We start from the raw sequence: 23,757 nt of genomic DNA, 5'->3' as shown, positions 1-23,757 counted from the left end.
AGTGGGACTCGAACCCGTGACCATTATGTTCGAAAGCATATATACTAACGCTACGGGTTGAAACGCCGAAGCAACAAAAATGGCGTTTTTTTTTATTTTATATAGGGGTTGATAATCATTCTATGCCAATCTTGACCCATCGAGTTCGAATATGATATTGATTTTTGTTGGTTTCTCTCTCGTTTATGAGATATGAGCGTTTAAACAATGCGCAATTTTTACGGGTTTTTAATTTTTTCGGTTTTTAACTCAAAATCTATTATTACTGTGCCCAAAGTGAGTATTGGAATCAATAGTCAGATGTTTTCGATATTGATTGTGATTTTTTATTGCTTTAAAATACTTGTAATTAATTATCTAGCAAATTTTAAAAGTCAAAAATATACTTCTTTTAACACATTTATTCCGATATGTTATGGGCTAATTTCGCTAATTTTTCACTTTACTACGTTTATAAAGATTGGTTTTTTATGTCAATTTTTTATGTTTTTCCGTATTGTTATGTACTTAATTTTTTTGTTGCTCAGTGTTATTAGAGTATCCGTTTATCTGAATTAAATTGTTCATATACACTATTAATAGAATAAGTAGAAGTCTATCGTCAATAACGTAAAAAACCAGCTTCAAAAGGCAAGGGCTAGAACAGGAGATAAATTAATAAATGTAGGTTTGATTTTTTAATCATACAGGGATAAAAATTTATTTATTTTGTTAGGAAAATTTACAGTTTTATTGATTACAAAATTGATAACAAAAAATGATTATTAGAAGATAAACCATTTTAAAAATTTTCCCATATATTTAGGTGAAAGAAAAAGAAAAATTTAAACATTAAAAATAAAAAATAATAATATACATAGTACCAATAATAGTGGTAAGAAAATAATAATAAAAATAAGCAAATAAGTAATGAATTAAGTAAGATTATTAGAAAAAATAAAAAAAATTTAATAATGCAAAATTAACTTATCAAAGAAAAGGTATTTTGGGAATCTCCAAGTCTTAATGACCTTGCTTGTTGTTTTATCGATGGATTGTATACCTATGTATGGTAACCATAATATTCTATTAAAATGTTAAAAGGTCATGAATACAACGGAACATATCTCGACCTAACCGCATTTTGACCTATTGAATGTTAGTGTTTCCGATTTTCATTGATTCACTTCTATTATGTAACTAGAGGTTATCTGTTGATTTTGCCGAGGAATAACAGAAGCACTCTACGAATGTTGTTAACGTGATTTTGATTGTTTTCCTTTTTATTTCAGTCGTTAAGCAGCGATTGCAAATGTACAATTCTCCGTATCGAAGCGTTTTCCACTGCATCATCCAGGTGTATCGAACTGAGGGCATGCGAGCGTTCTACCGATCGTACGCCACCCAGCTGACGATGAACATCCCCTTCCAATCCTTGTACTTCACGACGTACGAGACCATGCAAACGTTGACCAACAAAGATAAATCGTACAATCCGGCCGCTCACATGGTCTCGGGAGCGATCGCCGGAGCCTTAGCCGCAGCGGCCACCACACCCCTCGACGTCTGCAAGACAGTGCTCAACACTCAAGAGGCCGGCGTGAAAGCCAAAAACTTCCTGGACGCCGTTCACTACATCTCAAAGTTCGGCGGCCCCCTCGCCTTCTTCAAAGGCCTACAAGCTAGAGTATTATATCAAATGCCAGCCGCCGCCATCTGTTGGTCCACTTATGAAACTTTCAAATACCTATTCAGGGGCAGGATAGAATCGTCACCAGTTATCGAAGTGCCTGAGAAACCTAAGCTAGACCCGTCCTCGAAAGACAAAGTAATCAATCTAAGGCTCGTGCTGCCGCAGACGACCGTCAAAGCCGACAGCGCCTCGGAACACTCCGGCCCACCTGCCGATGGCCTCAAAGGCATCAAAACCATGGAGCTACCCGCAGTCAACAGTGCAAATCTCTACGGAAACTTGAGTTTGAGCACAATGCACCACGGTGATTGTCAAGTACCGACGTTGAGGCATACGTAAGCCGTTCCGGCCGCAAAGACACCCCAGAGGATACACCAATATCCTCCTAAACGCCCCAATCCTAATTGTTATAATTACATATGTATTTTGTTACTTTTAGATACTGTACATAAATATGTATACATATATATTGTTGTGTTGAACAGAATATAGTCACCGAGAAAATTCGGTCGCCAGTCGCCTTAAACGCCCAAACGAAACTGTTGAAAGATTGCTAAGCGATCGCTGTGCGAGATTTGTCATTGATTGCTCTGAAACAAATCTGACAAAACGATAAGTATAAAGCCTTAAATGCATACATTTATATATTCAAACTTTTGAAAAGGCGTAACGCACTGCCACTGTTATATATATATATATCAAATTTAATGGGACTATTTTCAATCATCGTCCACTTGTGTAAATAAAAATCGATTTGATATTGATTCAAGTTTATATTTCTGAGAATTGCAGCTTCAAATCTACGTCGCCTTTTTTTATTATACCTTGTCATGTCTGTCGATCATAACTCGACTTGTTATCAATCGGTTTTATTGTTGTTTTTAGATTACAGACCTCACGCCAATCCGAAGATAGGAACGTGCCGACTATCGCCTAATCTCATATGTGTTTCCTACTATCTAGTTTGGAATCGCATGAATGGTAATGAATACGTAAATCCCACTGGGTGTTTTCGATTCGTTCATCATAATATTATTCTATTGATTTTTCCTCATCTATTAGTATTCAATGTATTGTACATACGTAATTATTTCATCGAGTTGTCTTGATCGATTCTGCAAAATTAATATGTAACAAGTTTCACCGCTTTTAATTCACAATAGCCACTTGACAAGTGTATACATGAGTGAGAATTGCGAATCGTTTTGAAACGACTGCGCAATTGTTCACTAAATAGCGTTTTTTTTTTTTTTGGCCGTGTAGTACATTTCTCGCTAAATTGCATTTAGCACGATCTTTCAGTTTCCTGTGATTTGAACGTACGCGTTAATCTGCGAAGACAGCCTGTCATTCTGATGATGTAATGAGAATTTCCTCAATAAGCAAACGTGCGAATGTTGACCGGTTTTTATGCGTGGACAATCGTCAGTTGTATCAAACGGGTTTTCGGTTGTGTGTTGGGTTCTGTCGAGGGGCTTACTTTGTCCATTGAGATTCATTTTTGGCGATCGACCTTGACCTCGAGTCTCATAATCGATAAAGCGATGATGATCGCGTGCCACTACTCAAAACAACCATTACATATTTTTTTTTGCTTCGGTTACTGAAAAAGACGATAACCTGAATAACCTGATAACCTTTTATCTGCACCGGAGACTCTCTCACTGTCAATAGACAACCTGTGCTCAATTTCAGGCTTCTAAATTTATCTCGCGGTGATTATTTTAGTGTGTGTTTTGTTTCATAACAGTGAACGAGAGCTTCGTCAAAACAAAAATTTGCTCAAACGTTTATATATAATTATAATACAACGGACGGAATCGAATACGGCATAGCACAGCTGCTGTATCCTGAATAATTCAAAGTACATATGAACAGTTGGATGTATTTGAAGCGTTTGAGAGAGGCTGGCAAATTTTCTTTAATCGTTTTGTGATATTATTCTTGTATAGTAAGAAATTTATTGTAAAATTATTTGATACGTTGAATTCCTTCTCTTCTGATCATTCTGAAGTACAATTTTTTGAAGTAATGATTTTTTTTTAATTAGTGACCGGTTCATCACTCTAAACAGTTTCTGTGTTCCTATTGTTTTGTTAAAATGGGGAAAACATCTTTCATGTAAGATTGGTAACTCGACAAGTTTTCAGAATAATCGATTGAAGAGTTGCAGTTGGAAATTCATGTCAATTGTGAGATTGCACGCGCAATGCAAGAAAAACATTTTGTGCCATGTGTCATTCATACATATGTATGTACATGCGTATAAATTGAGCGAGATGCGTAAGGATATTTGTGTTGTGTCATTCGGCAGTCAGCTAAAATAACACAATCGGCTCAAAAAACCTTACGATGCCACAGATTTTATTGGATATTAATAAATTGAACATTGTTTTTTTTTTCTACGATTATAAAACTACCATGTTATTCTTGTATATGATTATATATTTGTAAAATATGTCTATTCGGGTGGAGCGTTGCACGTCTGATGATATGTTCGCCGTTCGGTGGTATCGTTTCAGGCGTTTTAGCGCTCCGCGCGGATGCTGAATTGCACAGTTCATTTTCGATAATAAATTCAGAATGCATTTTGCAAACTGCCTGTTTATTATTATTTTTATGTTTGAAATATGTAACTTTTAAGGAGACGGGTGTACACAGGGCCAGATTTCCACTATATTAGTGACATATGGCCGTGTACACTCGTCTCCGACTATTTAAAAATGTTATTTTTAAATCTTTAGAATACTAATGACGTGTTGTTACATTCTTCAGAGGATCGTTTTTCAATTATTTTGTAACTTAAAAAATGTATATGCTTATTATATAATCTGCATTAGTTGATGCATTGAAAAGAAAAACAAATTTTTAATTAAGTATTGATCGATCATGATAAAGTGCCTGCTTGAGATTTTTACTTTTAAACGTTTGTTTTTTTTGTTAATTCCTCTGTATATCTGTCTTGTCTCTGTATTATTTATTTAATTATGTTTTAAATCAAAACCGAATGAAGGTGTAATATTTCATTCCAAAAATGTACAATCGTTGTATTAATTTGGCTTTATTTCGTTTGATGATTGGAAATTGTATAATATTGCAAATTTGTAAATTTGATTCGCCACTCGCAAAATTTCTGTTTAATATATTTTTGATGTGGCAAAGTTGCTGGACAACGTGAATAAATATTTTTATAAAATTTTGGGTGTCATCTTTTGTAATAAATGAAAAAAGAAAAGTATTACTAGTGAGGATCGATATATCATAATATTGTCAATGAGAAACATTCTCTGAAGTTGTGCAATTAAGTACGCTTTGAAGATACAAATGCACTCCCTAGGCACGCATGTGCATATTTTACTTTCGATCGTTTGCATTGAACTCTCCTATTATTGGACAAATTCAACATATATGCAAGTATTTCAGTTGAATTTCAAAACAATCATTTTTGCAATGTTAAATATTATAGTTACTTCTACAATATAAAGAATTCCTTTTTTTCAACGGTCGATTTTGTTAAATTTGTCACAGCGTCTCAAAGGGAGAAAAATCAAATTGTGAAAATCCGGATTAATATATTGAAATAAAACAAAATAGTTATAATAAAGTTATTGTTATTATCTAATAATTGTGTTTTATTATTTTTCAAAATTATCAAGATGAACGGAAGTCTATTGTAGATCAATTTGGTGATTGGATAAATGCACTCGAGAGAGTCACACTCTCGAGACATCCAAACTTTTAAAGATGCTCAAGAAGAACTAACGCAATAGAATTCCATAAAAAAAAGCTTTTTAAAAACATACCTCTTCTATAATTTGTATATAAAATTATTATTTTGTATAAAAACAATAATTTTATTTTACTACCGCCATCTATGTTTAAAACTAATAAACAAACGATGGATAAACGTTAGCGACTATCTCGCCGGGCAGATATCAAACGCGTCTTACACGATATTTTTGCACCATCATAATGGCGGAGGATCCATTTACTTATATTGATGACCAAAATGAGAAATATGGCAAAGGATGAAAACGATCGGACAAGAGGCAAACTTTTTCCTGAATTGTAATCGCAAGTGAAACTTAAAGATGTATGTAAGTAAAAAAGCATCAAGGGGTATTTTCATGTTATTCGAGGGTGTTAACCCTTTTTTGTGGATTTCTACTGCGTAAGTTCTTCTAGAGCGCCTTTGATAATTGGGATTTCTCGAAACTGTGTCACTATTCAGTGCATTCATCCGGGAACCGGTCAATTTATGTGTATGTTACAGTCCAAGTGTTCACTCCAGTTGGTCCGTAAACATACTAGTTTGTTCATACACGAATTATTGGTTTTAGTGTAAGTGCTAACAGCCAAAAGCTGTCTTCAAATAGACTCACCAGGTGTTGTCGTATGAAACTTAAAGGTATTAAAACATTTAATATGTTAAAACGCCAAGAATTTGAAATGGAAAATCTTTTGAAAACTGCATTACAACGTTACCATAATTCCCATTTCCACTTATATTAAAAATATTACAACCTAGGTAAGCATATTTACAAAGAGGATGAGACAAACGATTGATAATAGTTATGCCTAAAGGTTTATGCATTAATCAACTAGTTCGTTGTCGACATGTTCTTTTGTGTACACTATAACTGGTTAGATTGGTTCGTGTATGAACAAAACTAGTATATTCATGAACGAACGAAATGCACACTTGGACTGTAGCACATATACATACATATATGCTCTATTTACATATTCTTGAACCAAATCTAACCTATAATAATAAAATACTGTTGCATAGGGGTGGATTCAGGATCCAAATGAAAGACCAAAGTCGCTTCACAGCATTTATTCAATGATCCAAGAGTCCACATGGATCCACCGCCCACTCCAGAATGATCTGATATACCGTGTGTATCTCCTTATAAAGGACAAGTTGCCCAGCACAGCTTCCCCGATCCATTAATGTGTATTATCTAGGCACTTAAAGGTCTACCCTGGCGAGTCTATTGTTTACGCACGCACTCGCCCAGGTCAGTGAGAACTCCAGCGTATCCTTTGTTCAGGCACTTACTGAGTCCCGTTAGCCTAATCTGGGGTCTCTATTGTTCACCCACGAATGCACTTAGACAGTGAATACTCTCTCTCATGTTCCCACGTTGCAATACATTATGAAAGTTACTTAGAAATTAGTGAATCTTGAATTTGAATGCACATACATATGTATGTAATTTGATTTCTAATTTCAATTATTGGGCCAGTTTGGTAATCAATAATACATATTTGGAAACAATCACACATTAAACTGAAGTGATTCAATGTAAGTATTACATTTCATTGTTGAAGATTGAATATTGTGATTTTAAAGATCTCTGAATATTATCAACGAACTCAGATAGTAAGCAGATAGATGAAATAAAATCTGTTGTATTGTAAAATAACGTGGTTGGTCCAGTATATTTGAAATATGCTTCATTCTCTTATCACCAACCACAAGTTGGTAAATAATTTAGGTTTAAATAGGAAGGTTTTACATGTAGTGTTAATCGCGGTTGAATTATCTGCTGATCAGACAATGCTGTATTGCAAGGTGTTGTATTGCAATATTTTTACATACCTACATACTTTTTGTTTTAGACACATCAAAAGTTATTATCAATATAAATACCATATTTAGTAGCTACATATATTACAATTAGGTGTAAATTTTGCAAAAATTTAGTGATAATAGTGTGCGATAAAAAATGAACAGCCATTAAACTGATTATTGTTTTAACCTTTTGCCCGCAGCGATAAATATAGCGAACAAGCCCTGTACTCGGCATCTTTTTCGCGAATTTGGCAATCGAGTTTTTGACGTTAAATACAGATTTTAATATTTACTCAAGCAAACAGATATGTTAATTAACACATTAAGTATTATTTTAAACAATAAAATACATAATATATCTCGTAGTTTTGGCTTAATTGTCAAATAATCATTCTTCATACGATTGAGACGTATCGTCGCCATTGTTCAACAGACGTGACGTCACATAAACGAGGTTTCAGTATGGTTCCAACAAAAACTAATTTTGACTGGTATATATTCATTTTAAGCAAATTGAATAGATGGGATTCAACTCTCAGTAATATATTCAACCAATTTTGAACCTTAAAACAGTTGAAATAGGCGCATATAAGGCTCAAAATCCCGTGTAAAGTTCAGAAATTCTATGAAAGACAGCCGCGCTACAGATTTGTCGCCCAAAGAAAACGGTTAAGCATTTTTTTTTTTTTGACAAACAATAGTCAAGCAGGCAGTGACCAATATACTGGCCATCTATTTGCTGACCGAATCAAATGAAGTTACTGACCAAATAAATACAGGGCTATTTTATTTATTTATCTATAGTTTGCGTTATCAGTCATGCTGTAATATGATTTCTTGCTCGAATATTTTCAGGGAATTTGATTTTCAATCGTGTACAATTTTAGAAATGAAACAATTTCTTAAAGCAAATATTTATATTTTATAATGGTATCAATCTAGGCATTGCAAAAATTGTAAAGAATATCAATGCAAATTTTGAACAAATAAAATATCTATTAGGTAAAAATAATGCATCGTTGAGAAGTTAAATTACAATGGGTTCCTCACAAGTCAACTAAAACATTCGTAAAAGAAATTTGAGAAAATATTACTTTCACTAGTATTTGTTTTATGGATAAATTATCAAATATGTGATAATTAAGAATCTTGGTTTATTTTAGAAAATACCTAAAGACAGTTCCAATTTAGCACCTTATGAGGCATATTTGTAACATTAGCATAAATTTAGAGTATAATAATTGAGAAACCCAATTCTCAAACAAGCATAGAGTGACATCTTGTTTTGGTTATTTTATAAAATTCACAATAATTCAATGAACGGCTAAAATCAATGAACATTTCAAAGCTTTAAATTTCACTCATGTTGAAAAACCTTCAATATGTTAAATTGAAGGAACCGATATAAAAAAATTGTGGAATTGAAGAACTACAAATAGTTTAAGCCATAAAATGTTCATTGATAATAATAAAAGTATACTTATTTAGTTTTGACAAAGACAAGTACCCACATATTATACTTCCAACGTTCACAACATTCCATGCTGATAAATCACGACGTAGGTACACCTTTATGCATGATACTGAATTTCAAAAAATGTGTTGAAAATGTGATTCACCCCAATTACAAAATATCACAGAAAATAAATTTGAAGGGAAAATTATAATTTAGAAATTTCAGCCTGCATTATATTTGGCATCGTTTTCAATACAAAACCAATTGAATAAAATAAAACATACATAATCCTATACCATTAGATGATTTTTAACGACGGCATATAATTTCACACGTTTCTAACGACACATTGGCTATGAAAAAGCACACGGTTTAATTCTTTTTATAATTATATATACTTTACGTATCGTGAACAACTATTACTATACATAATGCAGGCGTTTACAATACTTTCAATGAGAGGCGAATAACAGGCACCAAGCGTATATATCAGGCAAATAGGATCATAATCCGCCAATCAATTGTGCGAGCGTCTTTTCAATAAATCAAATTCGAAACACAAATGCTGTACAGCTTCGCCTCTATAAATGAGAACAGGCACACAATCTTATATATACACCAAACTAAATGTTTAATACAAATTAGAAGCCCTCCATTCATCAACGTATGTATATATTTATCGTAAAAAGCTAATATTGCTCTATAAATGCAATGAAATATGTACACAAGGTACAGATATGAATTTGAATAGAATAAAAGAACATATAATTAATCTAAAAGTTGTCATAATTAAATAAAACATATATAAAAATTAGCAAACAATGTGATTCAATCAATCATATCAAACGATATTCATCATTGAACATTAAAAAAAAAAAGAATAATTAAAATTTATAGACAATTATCTATGTGTGAACACTTGCATACAAATATGCAGTGACAATGCTTTTACTTGAATCATGAAAGGGTAAAATATATTCACCCAACAATAAATTGTAATATATCTTCTATGCGCAGCATTTTGCAGGTTGTTTATAAAAAATAGGGTCCCCCAATTTTATTCCTAAATTAGTTTCCACTCTTAAATGCAAAGTACAATGTTGATTTTGGCAAGCGTTAAGGTTTACTAAAGGGAATTAATTATCTTTATCTTACTTAATTCTGACCTTAAGCATTACAACTACCGATTAAATTGCTCTTACTGTGTATAAAAAGTTACATGTGTTGTATAATAATTATAATTGAACCAAATCTGTCAAAATAGACACATTAAATCCATCAATTGTATAATTTTTTTTTTCTTTATTTGATTTTTTATCATTTTTAGGATTTAGAATCAATTTTATATTTATTTGTTGTTTTTTTTATATTTTTTAAAAAATGCACATGTCAATACAATTTACACACAATTACAATAAATTTGTGTTGCATATTATAGACGAAATATTAGTCTAAATATTGGTGGAGCCTTAAGATTTATATTTAGGATAAAAGGGATAATTTAAGATTATTTTTATCATCCTTTGAATCATATGGATTTGAACACTTGTTATTAATAAATATAAAATTTTATAAGGACCAAAAAGAGTAGTTAAAATAGTTAAGGGGTCGTGTAAAGAGTGAAAAGAATTATTGTTATTACATACACTGGATTATGTAATGCCAACTTTTACTTTTACATTAACATTTACGTTCAGTTTTAAACTATTAAAAATAAAACAAATAAATAGTTTTGTTTAATAAAGAATGTATCATTATAAATAAAATAACGTAAAAATCATAAATGATTTGTGTAAACGTGTAATAATGCACAGAAACAAATAAATATATAATTGTATATACATATTTCTAGATTGTTTGCTTAAAAGTGAAAAAAAAATTATTAACAGGTAAAACTCCTATACGTTATGCTTAAAATTTTAAACTTAAAGTTTAATATTTAATAAACGAAACATATTCTTCCTTAGCACATAAACCAAGAGTGGAACATAAACATGAATTACACATAGAATCACGGCGTACACATTTTAAAGCGTGCATCTACGAGTGTAAAAGTTTTACATTATAATCAAAATTATTTCCCAAAATTAAATGACAAAAATGTGATTAAAACATTTAGCAAAAAAAAAACTAATATTGTGACTTCCAATTGGGACATACATAGTTGTGTAAATAATCTTAAAATATAGAACTAAGCACATTTGAGTACGAAAACTCTTTGAAAATATATATCTATGTAGACATATAAAAATCTATATTTGAATTTTACATTTAAAATGCCCCACTACTACAAATTACATACAAAAAGAATTTTAACCAATAAAAAATAAAATAATGCATTGCCTAGTAAGTAGTAATGTTTACTATGAAATATTAAGATGTTTTTTTTTTTTTGTTAGAAAACTAAAATAATCTAAAATAAATTAGAATATGGAAATTTTCAATATTCACACTTTAATATTTAATGCCGGAGAATATTTTTTTCTCTTTTTAACATGCAAAAATATAATTTTGGCATGTACAATAATTTTACATAACTATGACTATATGTATCTATAATTTTTATATTATAAATATACCATTTTATTTTAAACTAATATAAATAAATAAAATAGAACAATTCAAAGTTGTGGATGATCTAAAATTTAATGGTTTAATGCAAAACATATTTTTAGTCACGTTATTTAAAAGAGACGGGCTCTTCTTTTAATATCATTACGCCGCCATTGAGGTAAGCGATAAAAGTCATGTCGACCACACTGAAGAATAGCTTCAAATTCCATATCGGAAAGATGTCTCTGAAAATAAAAAGCAAAAACGAATGATTAACAAGTAAATATACGCCGGAGAGAAGAAAAATGAACGGGAAAAAATGCTCACTTCTAAGTTTAGTCTATCGACATCGTGTGGCAGCCGATAATTGGTGATAAGCAGTAAATGGTAGGGGTATATTTTAGCTGGCTCGTGGACGAGGTGAGAGTGTGCCATGTTTGGTAAGGATCGACGTACACCACCGGGTGCACGATACGGTGCACTAGTCGAACTTGCTCCAGCTCGTAAAACCCCTACAAACGTGGATGATACTGGCAACTCAGCTGCAGTCTAATTCAAAATCATAACACACAACACAATTAAAAAGTGATGTTATTCGAAGTGGTTCGAAAATAAGTCAAAAGACAAATGAATAATTGTGAATATAAAAAAAAGCGAAGTGGTGTAAGTGTATGTTATTGGGAAAAAACTTATAATTAATTCGTTATATACAGTATATAATATATTGTGTTAAATTACTATAAACTACGACTAAGGTTCGTTTATACCAGCACAGCTCGAGTCGGCAACTGCACGTAAACAGCAGTACGAAAAATATTCTTTAGTACATTCTATATTGACACATTCACATGTTCATATATGAATGTTTATAAAACAGCAACAACTCACAAGATCTATTTTTATTATACATTGCCTAAGTACTGTGATGATTATATAATAAGGAATAGAAATAAGATAAACTAGTTGTAAGTAGAGTAAGAAAAAATAAGACAGCTGGGGGTGTTTTTCACAGGGGTGTGCTCATGTATAATGCCTTCCCTGAGTGCATCAGGTCTGCTAAGACCATGGATGCATTATTGCGAGGTGCGAAGAGACACCTCTGTGACAGACAGAACATATAAATTAATTATAAATTTTACAGTTAAGTAATTAAGATGTATTTTTTAAATTAGCTTGATAGCTAAGATAATATATAAATAAATAAAACCAGTGTTGTGCCCGATGACATATATCATCGCATGGGTATCGGCATATTAAGTTATTAAATAAAAAAAAATTAAAATAAATGTGTTGATTCGAACCGCACGCGGTCGAATACCTTTTAAATATATTTATATTTAATTGTCTAATGTGAAAATAAAGGTACAAACTTACTACCTATATGTAAACAATATAAAACACCAATAGAAAAATTAATTCATTAAATAAATTTTCAATAGGTGGCCTATTGAAAATTTATCTTATAAAAGCCTATCTTCTCTGCCAAGAGGAAACATTGGTAGCATTTAGTATATATCAGAGAAATGTTATAATAATAGAAGTGGCTTTAGGCGTTATATTGTTGTCAAGTGACGATTGTCCGCAGACAATCCTAAATAATTTTAGCATCAGTCGTATTTGATGTTTGGTGGTCGACGTATGTCCGATAAAAACTTCTCTGGGCAAAGGCAACGGGCAAGTGCATCGTTAAAAATTGCATGATGCATTCAAAAACACAGAATAAACAACATGGGATACATTTTCATATGTAAATTGATCATTTAATTAACATTGTATATGAAAGTTTTCATGAAAGCATCATGGCGTTCGGCAATAGCATACGCATACGCGTACAATATTCCGTAGTTATGGAAACGGTACGCGTGTATTGAAACAAGAAATGTATTCGAAAGGGCGGTTCTATTATTATAACATTTCTCTGGTATATAGAGAAGTTTTCTCTTTTGTTATTGTATTCATATATACGTTTTGGCAATGATTTAGCTGTGACATACATACATATGTATGTTGAATCTAAACGATCATTATAGTATGGCGAGCGTCATCTCAGACAGACAGAATAGCGATATTATATATATGATACATATCATGGAAACGTATCAAGCAGAACCGGTTTCCACCGATAGCCAGTAGTATGGTTTATGTTAAGCACTGAGAGGTTACCGGGCTAGATCCCGTGCTAATCTTTAATTTATGCTGGGCAGACTTAGATATTTGTGATTCCAAGTCTATCGTTTCCTTTCCAGAGTTTGCCAATTTATCTGATTTCATTGTTGAAACGGTTCCTCCATTATAATTGGAAAAAATCTTCCTACCCACTATGTCAATGTATGTATATGTAAGCCATTTTGCTTTGCACTCATCAAAACAAGAATGAACGTACCGAAAACGAGCGGTGCTGTATAGTATGAACAAAAGTAGTCTTCAGTGCAGTGCTGTGCCGAGCTGTTGACGTGCAGTGCTGGATAATATAAACGGACCTTAATATGTTATGTACATTGAAATCAAACTACGATGATGTAAATCCAAACGTGATGAAACCCATGCACTAATTAATTGTATCAAACCAAATTCCCAAATAAATATTTTTGACATTGAAATGCCTTTTATTATAATACAAAGTCTGATTCTATTCAGAGCGAAATATTTATGCATGAATCTTTTATTGTTTTTTTAATGATAAATCTTAATTTTGTGGAACATGCAACGCAGTGTAGTAGTAGTAGTGTACGTACAAATGTACAAGGCAAAAGTGATTCAACCTAACGTGAAACTATTTCGTTCATAAGCAAATGTGAGAAATTCATCGGGTTTGCTGTTTGACAACATATTACACACATACATATAAGTATATTTATTTAAAAATCTTACCATAGCACTTCGGTCAACATCTGTGATGGATCCTCCGGAAACTGTTAAATAGCAATAAATAAAGCGTAAGCAATACTTTTTAGTTTATATACACTTATTGAATACTTTCAATAATTCAAAATTTACAATTATCATACATATTGTAGTATTTGAATAAAACTCTTATTCGTAACACCTAAAAATTATATGAACTTATAATATGTGGAAAATCCTATGTATTTTTTTAATATAATGAATACTAGCGTTTTACCCGGCTCCGCTCGGTATTTGTAATATAAACCGCTTAAATAGTAAAAATTTTATTAAATTTATTTGAATATTCATTTGTTTTTTTATTAAATTGAACGTCACGGATTTTACGAACCAAACAGACAGACAGACAAACATACATACATACATACAGTCTCTTTCGAAATTATATATTCGAGTAGTGTTTTTACCTGGCTTCGCTCGGTATTTGTAATATAAATAGCTTAAACATGGCAAAACAATCTAACAGTAAACATTAATTTGTTATTTTATTAAATTTATTTGAATCGATATCGTCGTCTTAGAAACTTTGATTTGTTTTCAATGTTCCCAACAAACCTTAAATACATAGTTACAAAGTCACTTTCGAAATTATATATTAGATTATTATACAAATAATGACAGAGTACTTAAATAAGTCCACGAAATTTATAAATAATTAGCAAAGTGAAATATATGTAGAAGAGGCTTGTAGAAACGGAATAATTTCTAAGATATACAAATTTATGGTTCAAAATCTGTTATTTTTCTATCCCTCTAAATGAGAATATAAAATAAAATATAGGTTAATTACAATGATGACGATTATAGAGTTAAGAAAAATACATTTCCTACGTCATAAACCATATGTAGCAGTGAAACATGCAACTAGAAACATAGGTCATGATTAAACAGTAACAATATTTCTTCCATATATGCAATGAGTATTCAAACTCGGTGCCAAAATACATTAAGACAGTATAAAATCGTTCTTCTCAGTAGATGTTAGTGGATGTATTAAAGTAAAAATAAGCGGTAAAGTTAATGAAGGTAATATTAGTATTAGTATTTATTTTTTATCTTATAAAATGATTTCGAAATGGAGCAACTCACTATCAGATTTTCCACTGCTGAATTCTGTACTGTGCGTTTTATCACCAAGGCCGCTGAATGAAAAATCTCCCTGTAAAACGAAATCATTAACAATGTCATACATCACATATAAATTCCAATTAAATATTGCCATTTTAATAATTGAATGAATGAATACTGTGCGGGAATATGTATGTACGTGAATTTTAAAAAAAAAAAAATGTCTGGACATGATGCGTGCCATCGCATGAAAAAGTTGCACAAAACATCAAAACATAAAAAAGAAATCCTAACAAATTACATCCAATGTTTCAAATTCAATCAATTTGTTTATTTTAAATCCAAAAATTATACAGTAAAATTGTGAAATTCACATATTATATATTTTTTTCAATTAAAAAAATAGCTATTTAATGTGTATGTACAAAATTTTTAAATCTAAAATACACTATTTGCCTACTTAATTAATCTTGTAAATGTTTCACTTCTAAAACTTACACCAGTGCTGGAGGAAAAAGTATGTGATCTGGCACCCAGCCCATAACCTGGTTTGGGCACTTGCCTCAATGATGAAACGACTGCGAAATATAGCAAAAAGAAACCACATCCAAGTATGAATATTATCATCAGAAATAAAAAAAAGCCAATTGGTTCAGTCATAAAAATCAAAAAAATTTTGAATAATATAAAAATCATTATTTTACAGTCAACTGTAACCGCCCTAGTGAATTTGCCAAAGATCACCGTTATTTAAACTCTAACAACCGTAGCACAAACCTGTCAACTAATATATAATATATACATATGTTTATTCATAACCGTAGTTACCGTAACATTTTCCTACTATTCCTGTAAGCTGATTGAATAAATCGCCAAAGAAAAACTACATCAAAATTAAATTAAATCAATGATTTTTCATATTTCAGTTAAAAACTTGATGTAGTTTTCATACAGGCGAGTGATTTAAATAAACCTGATTTATTTAAAATCTACACATCAGCTTTAGACAATGTTAGCACACATCAACTAAAATAAAATCAGATTTATTTATAAAGCGTCGATAAAACAGCATGCGTGTTGTGACTTATCAAATGAAATGCTCTTGAAATAACCGTCAAAATTTCATTTAATAAAAAAAATACCATGTAATAATTTACAATCAAGAACAGTTCATTTGAGATAATTAATTGTAAGCGATAAATACTCACATTACATCCATTTGTATGTATGGTAGCCGGTAGTGTTGACGACTTGAGAGAATATCCAGGTCGGGAAGTCACGTGCATCACTAGCACAACACAAGATTACAAAATAATACAACGGAAAATAAAACACAAACAGAAAAAAGGAACACAGTTACAATCACCAAAATATATATATGTATAATTTTGATTAGACAGTGAATGTACGTTCAAAAGATGCAAAAATTTGGAATGATTCTATTCGAAATTGATACACAGGTAACGGATTTTATGTGCGTGAAAAATGAACGGCATAAAAAACAAGTTTTCAAATTCAACATCGAGAATTACATAATATATTTCTGTGCTAGGTAACAATTGTATAGTCAAGCGATTGTATAGTCAAAGCTTTTCAATTCAATTTTTAGATTGGTATTCTAAGTATGTGAATATAAAATACACAACCTCTATATAAATGTAGTATGTGAAATAAATTGTATTTATATACATGTATTGACTAGCGCGGATTACTTCACAGAGATATCAATAGTGCATAAAAAATATTGATAAGGCAAATCATACAAAATATAGCATACCAAATAAATACTAAACATAATCAATATTACATATATTCATTCAATCGAAATAATAACGTAAATGATATGAAGTCCGGAGTGAAAATAAGAAAAAAATGATAATTTATAAAACCAATACGAGCTGTGAAAAACTCTTACGATAAAAAACTTGAATTGAAACAAAATTAAAACGTACAATAGATATAAAAAAAGCGTCAAACAAAGCATTCATATAAAATTATAACAAAAAATATGAAAAACAATCACAAAATAAACTAGACTACACAACATACGTACTAATAAAAAAAGCCTCATAAATATTAAAGCAAATATAATATATAATAATATACGAAATTATATGAACGAAAAATATATATTATGAAGCGACTTAGTATAATTCAAAAATGAGATCTCGGTAACTTATATTATTAATGAATGTCACGCTATCCATTAAAATTCATGCTTCTCACCTTTTTGATTATCTTTCAAATTCATTGGAAAGATTTAAGAATTTTGATCCAAAATATAGAACATGTAGTTTTATTTTCGTAAATTATCGTATTAAATTTGGTGACATTGGCTAAATTCATTGGCAAATTTAGAGCTACTTATACATACATACATATATATATATATGTATATATAAATTATAAATGACTTCTGTCATTTCTAACAAATTTAATACTCAAGCAAAATATTATACCAATGCAGATATGTACGTATTTAATACTAAAGTTATAATATTTATAGCAGATACCTTTGCATAATATTTATGGAAAAAATACTAAGCATACAATCAAAATGATTAGCAAAGTGTTAAATTTCGCATAATATTTTAAATGATGATTTAAATATTTTCCAAAAAAGTAAAAAATGTTGCAATTTATAAACTACATACTTATTTGCATGATATCAAGGAATATCTGCAAAGAATATCTGATATATTACTATTATTGCACTTTTCATATAAGATACGTTAAAACCTAATTATAACATAAATTCATGAAAAATAATCTAAAATAATAATAAAATTCACATAAAAATATTTAAAAAGAAAGGCTTTGACTGTATATATTAGACAATTGATTTTGGATTAATAAAAATCATTTTTGTTACTGAAAAACGATGAACTTGTTCAAGATTAGCTTTCTCATATTGAATTTAATTATAAACTGTCAATGTTTTTAAATGATATAACTGAACTGAAAGCCTTTTATTCATATTATTTAACATTTTATGATAATTAAAAATTAAGACGAATAATAAAAATTGAAACTCACCATTGTAACTAGGAATTTGACCAACAGACCTGCCAACACTGCCCCTGTAACTGCTCGATCTATCCATAGTTAAAGAATATTCTTCTTCGTCAAAAAGACGTGGATGATCAACATTACGGCTAGGAGATGCGCCAACGGGCGATTCGTAGCGTAAACGATACGTGGGTTCTTTACTAGCCGAAGGTGTTCTGAAATATAATTAATGACACATTCATACTAACGTACGACTTCAAACCGGACGATATTCGATTAACTTCATCCGCTGTATCGTACCTGCTAGCATTCCTAGGATCTAAATTAGCTTTTTTCCATTGCTTAACCTTTTCCCTGTCTTTTACATTCTTTAGGAATACTTTAGCCATTCCAGTTTCAATTTTGGATAACTCTTGTTCTTCTTTTTTCAACTGTGGATCTCTGACCTCTGCAAATAATGAATGATTACAAAAAACGAATGCTACATTATATAACAAATAACATTATATATTAAAAAAAATTAAAAAATAATAAAAAAAAAACAACTAACCAGATTTACCGTTAACTTTTCCATTTGATTCTCCATTTTCTTCTTCATCAGATACAGGAACTCCTTTATACGTGTCGGACCAACGACGACGACGTTCTTTCATTCAAATACGAAAATAACAAATTAATACTTCATCAATCAATACTTCACACATATATAAACATTTTAATACACGCACCAGGATCAGTATATGGATAGGGAGGAGCAGGAAAATCATCCCGTTCTATCTTTGGTTTGTATCCTGGAGGTGGTTTACTAGCAGCTGGATAATGCGCAAGTTCAATCGGTTCCTAAAAAACACAAAATAAATCAAAACCAATATATCTTATATATAAAACAGTGGGTTCGGTGATTTTTCAGCACAGAGCGATCTCGCAAACGTCATTAAAATGTCCAATACGGATCATCTGCAACCCGAATATTCCATCCATTGAGAGTCACATACGCAAACTATCATACTAACGAAAACTCGACTACCAGATACTCCGTATTCGCGATTTTCATAGCAATAATTATCATTTGCGTGATCAAAATATGCGGAATAATCCGTTTTCCTAAACAATGACCATTCGTTGTGTGTGTAATTTGTTTTTTAATTGGCTGTCGTTAAATATCCAAATAAATATACTATTAGATTAGCCATGTATAAGCGGTTTATATTATAAATAACCACTATTAGTAATATAAAACAAATTGTAAAACAATTTACCTCATTATTCATGGCTGGAGATTTCGGTCTTGGTGTTTCACTACGTATGGAATCGACAAGGACACGCATACCGGGACGTTGAGAGCTTTTCGAACTGCTACGAGAGTATAGCGTACCTCCTCTTGATGAATTGGACGCTATAAAACCGAAATTGATGGGGTCACAAAACAATCTATGTACAGTACATCAATAAATAAAACGTGTGATGTATGTATAAGTATATTACAGTGCGGTCGGTGGAAATGGGGACTCGTAGGTGGACGATCGTAAGGTTCAATCGGTCGGCGTAAATAGCCCTGAGTAGGCTGCTCCGTCAAATAACTGTATGTCAATATGCGATGAGGTGCGCTTGATGCACCGTCAGTGGCCGAACCACTTCGTCCTCCATATTCGCGAAGAATCAATCCCGGAGAACCCACACGACTCCAGTAACTGCCGAATTGCTGAAACATAATGTTATAAATTTAATAATGTGTTTGTAATACCACCACAAATGTATAATGTAAAATAAATAATAAATTAAAATTACTATGTAGGATAAAATGCATTGCTATGAAAAATATAAAACAAAAATAAAATAAAAACAAACCTTTCTATTAATACTATTATAAGGACTGTATAGGGAACCGTTCAGACTGGGAGTTCGGGATCGCATCGAAAACTGTAAAATGTTATAAAAACAAACAAACACATAACAAAATGCAAAATAAAACTCTTTCAGCATTTAAAATAAAATTAAACACTACATGCTTATTTTTAGCATCGTACTTATAAAGCGAAGTATTTAAAATTAAAATAAAAAAACACTAATTAGTACTAGTGATTGAACACCCAGTGAAGATCTCTGCATTCATGACTCATCATCATCATTCACTGCCATTCGCCATCCATCCAAGGCCTCTCCAACACGCTTCCATTCGTCTCTGTTTTGAGAAACTCTCATTCATCTCATTCCACACATATTTCTTCCACACATATCCATCTTCCCTTTGGCCTTGCTTACACCCTTTTACATTATCTCGTGTACCATTCGAGCACTTCTTTTATCTGTTTTTCTAGCAATGTGACCCACCCATTGCAATTTCAATTTCTTTATTCTCACCATTACATCAACCACTTTTGTCATACTTCTAAACCCACGTATTCCGTTTTATATCTCTCTTCGTTATGCCAAGCACACAGCGTTCCACACTTCTTTAAGTGCATTGTACCTTATGCAACATTCTGTCGTTCAATGTCCATGTTTTGCATTCATACGTCATCACCGGCAAGACACATTGATCAAAACTAATAATTTTAATATAATACAATAAAAACTAAATTAAATCAATATGCTATTATGATACAGAACACGAAATTATATGGAAATAAAATATTATATTTACATTAAGTATAATAAATCATGCAAACATTGTCGATTTACAAATAATAATAATAAAAAAAAACAACGACAAAAGCTTTAATATATGTAGAATTATTAAAAAAATGAAAAGTTAAATTACTATAAAGGAAAAAAAAACGCTAAAACTTCATTTATTCTTCTCTTTTTTACCTGCATATCACTAGCAGCAACGCTAGATGCTCGGTCAACTTCCGAATCGGTTGCATGTCCATTAGTAGGTGGAATGCTTTCAAGTCCAGGTCCTGGACCACAACGAGGATGCCAGATAGCTCCGCCTAAATTAAAATAAAACAGAATTACAAAAAATAAAAAAAATGAGCATACTTGATAAAAAAAATATATATTATTCGAACCCTGCAGAAACATTTCTTCTCCATCGCCGAAAGGATCACCGCACTTAGTACAACGAGCACACGTAGGATGAAAATGATGATTGTCTCCAGCCTATAAAAAATAATAGAGAAATAAAACACTGCTTTAAGCATTAGATTTAATTTCAACAACAACAATGAATATAATTGAACCTGTAAGACTTTGCCGGAGATGAATCTTGAACAGTACGCACACCTAACCCCGTACAGTCGTTGGTAATCCTTTTCGCAATATGGGATTCCATCCCTGCCCATATATTCGCCGTGCAGAACACAACCGCAAGCGCGACAAGAAAAGCACCACATATGCCATTGTCTGGAAAAAATAAGATAATAATATTTAAAAAAGATACTTTAAAAACAACGTATCATCGATAACAATTTTACATACCTATCTAAAGCAACTAACGCTTGCCCTTCGGATAGTTCTTGGTTACAACCAGCACATTCTATAAATAAAAAAAAGTATTTTAAACATGTACTTGCAACTATTTCAGTGTGTAAAGTGAGTAAATAGTACCATTGGGATTGCTGGTGGTCGGACTAGCGGTTTGATTTCGTGCCACCTCTTTCACGGGTACATTCACACATTTTTGACATAAAACTTCTTTGCCAGTGTAGGTTACTTTCTCGCCAGACGGGAAGGCTTGCCTGCATCTTGCACAGGTGAAACATTTCTGATGGTAAGTGTTTCCCAGTGCAGAGACGACTTCGCCTTCTACGTAACTATTACAAGTGGCACATCTTGTACCAAATGACTTCTGGTAGTCCTGTAATACGAGAGAATAAAATTTTTATTAATCATTAACGCAATACATGCAAAAGACATGTGGTTTTTAATGTCGCAAAACTCGTTTGTAATGTGACTTTCAAAGGACAAATCGGAAATAAACGTAAACTCGACTAACCTGTGGACAGTAATAAACTCCATCTTTGCAAAAAAATCCTCCGTGTGCTAACGACGTATTGCATGTTCGACATACGAAACAGCTCATGTGGAAGTATTTGTCGGTTACGCGAAGAACCTCTCCGGAGCATTTTTTGTTGCATGCTTGACAGTAAGCTTTACCTGTAACAAAATTGTAAATAAAAATTAATTACACATTCAACAAGGAAGCAAATCAGTCATGTGAGATAATTTAAACACGTCAACGTGAAATAATTGATTTCATTTGTTAATGAATAACAAATGATGCAACTAAAGACAACTTATAGAGAATTTCAGTGTCGGCACATACTACAAATGCACTACGAGGTGTTAATTCTTTGCATTAACACATCGCTCAAATAACACACTGATAACCCCTTTGAAATGCTATCACACATGTCAACCTAATGACACACTTTAAAATAAATCTATAATACATTACATACGTGCAACCGAACACACGATGGGCGACAATTATGTAATAGGGCTTGTAATAAAATAATAATGTATATAAAATGTAGCATTGAATTATTTCAATGCCGATTACATACATACATTGAGCAATAAAAAAATCGGGATAATATTTTTGGCACGGCTGTAAAATAAATTACACGACAAATGTCAAATTAACATCTCTAAAATAGCTCAAACGACAAAATCGGCGTTCGCCCGGCAAATCAAACGTCAAACGGATTGCCAGTAATAAAAATAAAATTTGACGTTTCAGTGAAATCATAACCAGTTACATTTTCACTGGGTAATTGTAATATCTTAGCAGCCAACACTTATTTATATAAGGGTTAGGTTAAGTTAGGGTTGGCCCTATACATTTAAGGGTTCGGTGATTATTGGTCACAAAGCGCTCGCCCAAGTCACTAAAATCTCTATAACGGAATATCTGGCAACCGAAAAGTCCACCATTCTAACGATAACTATCATACTAACGAGAACTCGAGTGCCAAATATTCCATATTCGCGATTTTCATGGCAAAAAGTGTCTTTTGGGCGATCGCAATGTGACTAATAATCCAATTACCACATTTAAGATTAGGTTGTTAGGGTTGGTATTTATTTTTGTTACTGACAGCCCCCATTTGACGTTCGATTTGCCGGGCGAGAACCGAATCTGTCGTGCGAGTTATTTTAGAGAGGGGCATTATTTTTATTTGCCGGGCCGATAAATGAAGTTGGGAAAACGAGTCTTGGGATATTTCCGTTCTATGCGTTTATTAGGTCAGTTTTTTTACTTTACCATGTTTATAAGGATTTGTTTTCTATCCCAATATATACATATGTATATACATATATATTTTTTTTATCTAAATGTACTAATTCGAACGGTAAATGATTTTATCAGTATTATTGCTATACATACGTACATACATAAATAGATGATAGAATCTTTCAGACAAAATGCCTGGCTTGCAAATAAAATGAAGCACGATTGAAAAGCCTAAGATTAAAAGTAAGTTTCTTTATATAATTGATTCAAATTTGATTTTTATAATTTTAACCAGCAACAAAGCTCAGTGGTAAGCGTTTAATGTTTTCAAC

General features: G+C 31.7%; 2 protein-coding genes across 6 annotated transcripts in view; one reads left to right on the top strand and one right to left on the bottom strand.

Annotated features, from left to right (window-relative positions):
- Positions 1 to 5,293, top strand: part of mfrn (mitochondrial iron transporter mitoferrin) — a 32,031-nt gene extending 26,738 nt beyond the window's left edge. The window contains exons 5-7 of one of the 4 annotated variants that reach the window (XR_013261180.1): positions 1,272 to 2,078; positions 2,158 to 2,288; positions 2,558 to 5,292. Coding sequence is in view for 1 of the 4 variants with exons in the window: in XM_077441230.1 (XP_077297356.1) it covers positions 1,272 to 2,011 (740 nt within the window). In the remaining 3 variants the exon portion in view is untranslated. Of the gene's footprint in view, positions 1 to 1,271 lie in introns of all 4 variants that reach the window. The other 3 variants (XR_013261179.1, XR_013261178.1, XM_077441230.1) reach the window with 3 other exon arrangements.
- A 4,741-nt stretch (positions 5,294 to 10,034) lies between these two features.
- Positions 10,035 to 23,757, bottom strand: part of Unc-115a (actin binding LIM protein Uncoordinated 115a) — a 65,275-nt gene continuing 51,552 nt past the window's right edge. The window contains exons 2-19 of one of the 2 annotated variants that reach the window (XM_077441229.1): positions 22,184 to 22,344; positions 21,796 to 22,045; positions 21,667 to 21,724; positions 21,429 to 21,591; positions 21,258 to 21,348; positions 21,055 to 21,179; positions 20,092 to 20,163; positions 19,729 to 19,945; positions 19,503 to 19,639; positions 18,972 to 19,083; positions 18,794 to 18,889; positions 18,544 to 18,691; positions 18,271 to 18,458; positions 16,443 to 16,522; positions 15,256 to 15,325; positions 14,134 to 14,174; positions 11,590 to 11,811; positions 10,035 to 11,507 (exon numbers count right to left, since the gene is read on the bottom strand). In XM_077441229.1, coding sequence (XP_077297355.1) covers positions 11,394 to 11,507; positions 11,590 to 11,811; positions 14,134 to 14,174; positions 15,256 to 15,325; positions 16,443 to 16,522; positions 18,271 to 18,458; positions 18,544 to 18,691; positions 18,794 to 18,889; positions 18,972 to 19,083; positions 19,503 to 19,639; positions 19,729 to 19,945; positions 20,092 to 20,163; positions 21,055 to 21,179; positions 21,258 to 21,348; positions 21,429 to 21,591; positions 21,667 to 21,724; positions 21,796 to 22,045; positions 22,184 to 22,344 — 2,345 coding nt within the window. In that variant the 3' untranslated portion in view covers positions 10,035 to 11,393. Of the gene's footprint in view, positions 11,508 to 11,589; positions 11,812 to 14,133; positions 14,175 to 15,255; positions 15,326 to 15,732; positions 15,813 to 16,442; positions 16,523 to 18,270; positions 18,459 to 18,543; positions 18,692 to 18,793; positions 18,890 to 18,971; positions 19,084 to 19,502; positions 19,640 to 19,728; positions 19,946 to 20,091; positions 20,164 to 21,054; positions 21,180 to 21,257; positions 21,349 to 21,428; positions 21,592 to 21,666; positions 21,725 to 21,795; positions 22,046 to 22,183; positions 22,345 to 23,757 lie in introns of both variants that reach the window. The other variant, XM_077441228.1, reaches the window with a different exon arrangement.

This window comes from Arctopsyche grandis, chromosome 11, assembly GCF_051622035.1.
Source record: "Arctopsyche grandis isolate Sample6627 chromosome 11, ASM5162203v2, whole genome shotgun sequence".
Classification (NCBI taxonomy): Eukaryota; Metazoa; Arthropoda; class Insecta; order Trichoptera; family Hydropsychidae; genus Arctopsyche; species Arctopsyche grandis.
This window is presented reverse-complemented; position numbering and strand designations above follow the sequence as displayed.